This window comes from Protobothrops mucrosquamatus, unplaced genomic scaffold, assembly GCF_001527695.2.
Source record: "Protobothrops mucrosquamatus isolate PMUCROS unplaced genomic scaffold, P.Mucros_1.0 scaffold3155, whole genome shotgun sequence".
In the NCBI taxonomy this organism is placed as follows: domain Eukaryota; kingdom Metazoa; phylum Chordata; class Lepidosauria; order Squamata; family Viperidae; genus Protobothrops; species Protobothrops mucrosquamatus.
Window position 1 is genome coordinate 7,760 of NW_015389155.1, and position 6,479 is coordinate 14,238.

Sequence of the window (6,479 nt, forward strand, 5' to 3'; positions counted from 1 at the left end):
GACTGGCCTAGGGGTATTTTAAAGGGGTTTTAAATTAAATTTTTAGTAGAAGCGGCCAAATTTAAATAGTTATTTTTAATCTTTTTTAAAGTTTGTATTGTATTATATCATTGTTTTAAACTGGCTGTAAGCCGCCCTGAGTCCTCCGGGAGAAGGGCGGGGTATAAATTTAATAAAATCTAAATCTAAAATCTAAATTCAAATCCAAATCCAAATCTAAATCATCCAAAGCCAAATCCAAATCTAAATCATCCAAAGCCAAATCCAAATCTAAATCATCCAAATTCAAATCCAAATCCAAATCTAAATCATCCAAATCTAAATCCAAATCCAAATCTAAATCATCCAAATCCAAATCTAAATCTAAATCTAAATCATCCAAATTCAAATCCAAATCTAAATCTAAATCATCCAAATCTAAATCTAAATTCAAATCCAAATCCAAATCCAAATCCAAATCCAAATCCAAATCCAAATCTAAATCTAAATCTAAATCTAAATCTAAATCTAAATCTAAATAAATCTAAATCTAAGTCATCCAAATTCAAATTCAAATCTAAATCTAAATCTAAATTCAAATCCAAATCCAAATCTAAATCTAAATCATCCAAATTCAAATCCAAATCCAAATCTAAATCTAAATCTAAATCTAAATCATCCAAATCCAAATCTAAATCTAAATCATCCAAATCCAAATCTAAATCTAAATTCAAATCCAAATCCAAATCCAAATTCAAATCTAAATCATCCAAATTCAAATCCAAATCCAAATCCAAATCTAAATCTAAATCTAAATCTAAATCTAAATCTAAATCTAAATCTAAATCTAAATCTAAATCATCCAAATTCAAATCCAAATCTAGATCATCTAAATCCGAATCCGAATCATCCAAATCCAAATCCAAATCCAAATCTCTGAATCTCTGAATACCTGAATCATTCCAAGTATGATGGCCTAATAAAGGGGAAAGGAAACTAGGTGAGCCTCCTGAATCAGCCACTAATCCCGGGATCCCCCGGCCAAGCTTCCCAGGGGGGCCTTCCCCAGAGGTTGGACTTCCAAATTCCCAGAATTCCCAGGATTCTGGGAGTCGCAGCCCTAACGCCTGGGGACCGTGCCCAGTGCCGAAAGGTTTGACTCACCGGGGTTTCGCTGCTGTAAGCGATGATCTCCAAGACGGAGTTCTTCTCGCAGGTGTCGATGCTGGAGAGGTCGTAAAGCGAGGAGTGGACGGGTCCATAGGCCCACTCGGTGAATTTGCGAGAGAGGTGACGGCATTCCGGTTCCTTCATCTCCCGCCGGAGAATGTAGGCGAAGACCTGGTGCCGAGGGGAAGAGAGGAGGCGGGAGACTGAAGCTGGGACTTTATTTCCTGCCTGAGCAGGGGGTTGGACTAGAAGACCTCCAAGGCCCCTTCCAACTCTATTATTATTAATTATTATTATTATTATTATTATTATTATTATTATTATTATTATTATTATTATTATTATTATTATTATTATTATTATTATTATTATCATCATCATCATCATCATCATCATCATCATCATCATCATCATCATATAATCTAAAGGTTCAAAGTTCAAAGTTAAAATAGCACTGAGAAAAGTGACCTATGGCTCTTTTTCACACTTACGACCGTTGCGGCTTCCCCAGGTGATCCAAATTCAGCCACTTGGCAACTGGCAACTGATTCATATTTATGACGGTCGCAGTGTCCCAGGGTCACGTGATCCCCTTTTGCGACCTTCTGACAAAGTCAGGGGGAAAGAAGCCAGATTTACTTACCAGCCGTGTTCCTAACTTAACCGCAATGATTCACTTAACAACCGTGGCAAGGAAGGTCGTAAAACGGGGCCAAACTCACTAAATAACTGTCTTGCTTAGCAAAAGAAAAATTTGGGTTTCATTCAGACAGCCATTTGTCTGAAATGGTATAAGGTTTCCTGCCTGAGCAGGAGGTTGGACTTGATGACCTCCAAGGTCCCTTCCAACTTTATTATTGTTGTTGTTGTTGTTGTTGTTATTCTATTCTATTGCATTCCATTCTATTCTATTTTCTATTCTCTATTCTATTCTATTCTATTTTCTATTCCATTTTCTATTCTATTCTATTATTTTCTATTCCATTTTCTATTCTATTTTCTATTCCATTTTCTATTCTATTTTCTATTCTATTCTATTCTTTTCTATTCTATTTTCTATTCTATTTTCTATTCTATTCTATTCTATTCTATTTTCTATTCTCTATTCTATTCTATTTTCTATTCCATTTTCTATTCTATTCTATTTTCTATTCCATTTTCTATTCTATTTTCTATTCCATTTTCTATTCTATTTTCTATTCTATTCTATTCTTTTCTATTCTATTTTCTATTCTGTTCTATTCTCTATTCTATTCTATTCTATTCTATTCTATTATTTTCTATTCCATTTTCTATTCTATTTTCTATTCTATTCTATTCTATTCTATTTTCTATTCTATTTTCTATTCTATTCTATTCTATTCTATTCTATTCTATTTTCTATTCCATTCCATTCTATTCTATTCTATTCTATTCTATTCTATTCTATTCTATTCTATTCTATTCTATTTTCTATTCTATTTTCTATTCTATTCTATTCTAGTCTATTTTCTATTCCATTCCATTCTATTCTACATATGAGTCAGTTGCCAAGTGGCTGAACTTCGGTCGCTTGACCAATGGGGATGCTGCGATACAGTCGCAAGTCACTTTTTTTCAGTGCCGTTGTAACTTCGAACAGTCGCTAAAAGGAATGGTCGTAAGTCGAGGACTACCTGTATCTTCCCCATCTTGGCTGCCAGGGTGAGCGGGGTCAGCCCTCTGCGGTTGGCGACTTCCTCCAGCCGCAGGGTGGGGTTGATCCTGGCCCCCAGGATGAGCATGTCGTTGTACATGCGGGTGACAAATTTGGTGTTGTCGGCCGTGTTGTCGGCGATCTCCACCAGGGCGTGAAGGACGGTGTTGCCCATGGAGTCCTGCTCGGCGATGTTGGCCGGCTGGTAGGGGTTCTCCAGCAGGTACTTGACGATGTTCAGCTGGTTGGTGCAGGCGGCTAGAGACAGGGGCAGCTCTCCTGCAGGCCGAAAACCAGCAGGGAGAGAGGGAGGGGGAAATAACGGGCGGAATCGCGATTTCAACAGAAGGAACGTCTATACTAGGTGTAAGCACTTACACGGGTCTGTCTGAATGTTATTGAGAGCCGGTTTCCGTTTCAAGATAGCAGATGTTGGCTGAGCTTCAGGGACTTTCATTCTAAGCTNGAAGAAGAAGAAGGAGGAGGAGGAGGAGGAGGAGGAGGAGGAGGAGGAGGAGGAGGAGAAGAAGAAGAAGAAGAAGAAGAAGAAGAAGAAGAAGAAGAAGAAGAAGAAGAAGAAGAAGAAGAAGAAGAAGAAGAAGAAGAAGAACTACTACTACTACTACTACTACTACTACTACTACTACCACTGGTCAATTGTTCTAACTGTCACGAAGTTTCTCCTTAGTTCTAGGAGAAACTTCCTGACAGTTAGAACAATTGACCAGTGGAACAACCTGCCTCCAGAGGCGGTGAATGTGCCAACACTGGAAGTTTTTAAGAAGAAACTGGACAGCCATTTGTCCAAAATGGTATAGGGTTTCCTGCCTGAGCAGGGGGTTGGACTAGATGACCTTCAAGGTCCCTTCCAACTTTATCATTATTATTATTATTATTACTTCTACTACTACTACTACTACTACTACAACTACAACAACTACAACAGAGTTGGAAGGGACCTTGGAGGTCATCTAGTCCAACCCCCTGCTCAGGCAGGAAACCCTATACTCATTTCAGACAAGTGGCTGTCCAGCCTCTTCTTAAAAACTTCCAATGTCGGAGCATTCACCGCTTCTTGAGGTAGGTGTATCTAACAGGCAGTCCTCGACTTACGCCCAATCACTTAATGACTATTTGAAGTTGCAATGGACCCCCCTGGGAATACGTACCACCCAGATTCAAAATCCCGACGGCCGCGCCCCCCCCCCATTTGTAGCGTTCCATGGTCACGTGACCACATTTGATGAGTTTTGCTTCCTCTTTTCAGCAAAAATCAGGCCCTGCTGGTTCTCTTAACGACCCTAGCTCTCGCTTAACGACTGACAACAAAAATCGGTCGTGGGGTGACCCAATTGATGACCATTCCAAAACCCGGTGACCCGGTTTACGACCGTCACATGTTACGAGCACGATGGGCAGGCTGCATTATGCCTGTACCTGGAGGGGTACCTTCTACCGCAGTGATGTCGGGGGTTGGACTTGATGACCTTTAAGGTCCCCGTCCTCCCTCCTGTGCTACAGCTCCCAAAGCATTAGAAACCCTGAGGAACTGCTCTCCTCCATCCCCGTCTTTACCCCGGTAATAGCTGTCTGTGTATCCGGTGTTCACAAACTCCTTCAGGTTCTCCGTCTTCTCCGCAATCTCCAGCAAGACAGGGATGGTGTCGTTGCGGCCGTTGTGGAGGTTGAGCATGGCCTTCAGCAGGCAGGTCTTGCCAGTGTCGGGCTCTGAGAATCGAGAAACGGGACAGGAGAAACAGGGATGAGGTCAAAAAAGTCAAGATGGTGGCCCACAAGACCGTCCGAGGTCCAGCAGTTTTTTTTATGGGCTGGTTTTACACCTTTTTTGTAGGTTTTTGTGTCTTCATGTGTGCTTTTAATGCTGCCATGTGCATTTTACGCTTCTATGTGCATCTTATGCCTTTATGTGCATTTTTAAGGCAGCCGTGTGCTTTATGATTCTATGTGCATGTTATGCCTTTATGTGTGCTTTTAATGCTTCCAGGTGAATTCTACGCTTCTATGTGCATGTTATGCCTTTATTTTTGTTTTTAATGCTTCTATATGCTTCTATGTGCATAAAGAGGCGGTGGTGAGGCCCCTCCTTAAGAAGCCTTCCCTGAACCCAGATGTATTGGCCAACTATCGTCCAGTCTCCAACCTTCGCTTTGTGGCGAAGGTTGTTGAGAGTGTGGTTGCACAGCAGTTTCCTCGGCACCTGGAGGAAACAGTCTATCTAGACCCTCTCCAGTCGGGCTTCAGGCCGGGTTACAGCACGNGAGGGAGGGAGAAAGGAAGGAAGGAAGGAGTGTGGGAGGAAGGAAGGAAGGAAGAAAGGAGGGAGAGAGAGAAAAAAGGAAGGAAGGGAAGAGGGAGGGAGGGAGAAAGGAAGGGAGGGAGAGAGACAGAGAGAGGAAGGAAGGAAGGAGGGAGGGAGGGAGGAAGGAAGGGAGGAAGGAAGGAAGGATGGAATGGAGGAAGTCTGGGAGAGCAGCGCGGGAGTCCCTTTAGAACATAGAATCACAGGGCTGGAAGGGACCTCAGAGGTCATCTAGACCAACCCAACTGTTCCCAACTGCCTCAGATCAGGCTGATCAGAACAGAGGCATCAATCATAGTCTCTTCAAGGCAAATTAAGGGTTGTTTTGGGACAAGGCACAAGAATTCCAAACTTGGCCCCCGACCTTACCGAAATAAAATCCCGGCTTCCCCTTGATCTTCTGGAAGAATTCCCCGTGGGCTCTCGCGTGGACGTCCGCCCCGTTCTTGACCAAGAGGTTGACCAGGTACATGTTGCGTCTCTCGATGGCAATGTGGAGGGCCGTCTGACCTGCAAAGGCACCCATTAGATCAGGGTTTCTCAACACTGGCAGCTTGAAGAGGGGTGGGCTTCAACTCCCAGAATACCACAGCCAACATCTGTGGACTTCAACTCCCAGAATTCTGCTGGCTGGGGTCCTTCTCACTCAATGTTTGAAGGTCTAGTTCAGGGGCCTTCAAATTTGGCCCTTTTAGGACTTGTGGACTTCAACTCCCAGAATTCCTCAGCCAGCGTACCTGGCTGAGGAATTCTGGGAGCTGAAGTCCACAAGCAGAGGTCTTCCAACTTGGCCCTTTTAGGACTTGTGGACTTCATCTCCCAGAATTCCTCAGCCGGCACAGCTAAGTGACCTCCAAGGACCCCACTATGTCACACAGCCTGTCACCTTCTTGTCAGAGGGGGGTCAATCTAAGCTTTTCACCCCACCTGAGGTTTGAAGGGAAAGGTATCCCAAAATCCACATTGTTAAGGCACATTTTGGAGACCCAGAAGGAAGGATGGCCTCATCGTGAAGAAAAATCAAGGAAAGGAGACCCCAAGGTGATTAGAAAACTTCCTTTTTGATTTGAGATCACAGCCGAATTGGGTCAGGTAGAGGCTGGGTGGCTGTCAATTGGTCAGGGTGCCATAGGTAATAGTAATAGTAATAGGAGGAAGAAGAAGAAGAAGAAGAAGAAGAAGAAGAAGAAGAAGAAGAAGAAGAAGAAGAAGAAGAAGAAGAAGAAGAAGAAGAAGAAGAAGAAGAAGAAGAAGAAGAAGAAGAAGAAGAAGAAGGAGGAGGAGGAGGAGGAGGAGGAGGAGAAGAAGAAGAAGAAGAAGAAGAAGAAGAAGAAA

The 6,479-nt window shown here is 42.8% G+C and overlaps 1 protein-coding gene across 1 annotated transcript in view; it reads right to left on the reverse strand.

Annotated features, from left to right (window-relative positions):
* LOC107297138 (transient receptor potential cation channel subfamily V member 1) overlaps positions 1-6,479 on the reverse strand; it is a gene marked incomplete at its 3' end in the record, with an annotated part of 17,603 nt that overhangs the window by 6,841 nt on the left and 4,283 nt on the right. Inside the window, exons 3-5 of the mRNA XM_015826496.1 lie at positions 4,400-4,552; positions 2,805-3,103; positions 1,144-1,320 (exon numbers count right to left, since the gene is read on the reverse strand). Coding sequence (XP_015681982.1) covers positions 1,144-1,320; positions 2,805-3,103; positions 4,400-4,552 — 629 coding nt within the window. The remainder of the gene's footprint in view (positions 1-1,143; positions 1,321-2,804; positions 3,104-4,399; positions 4,553-6,479) is intronic.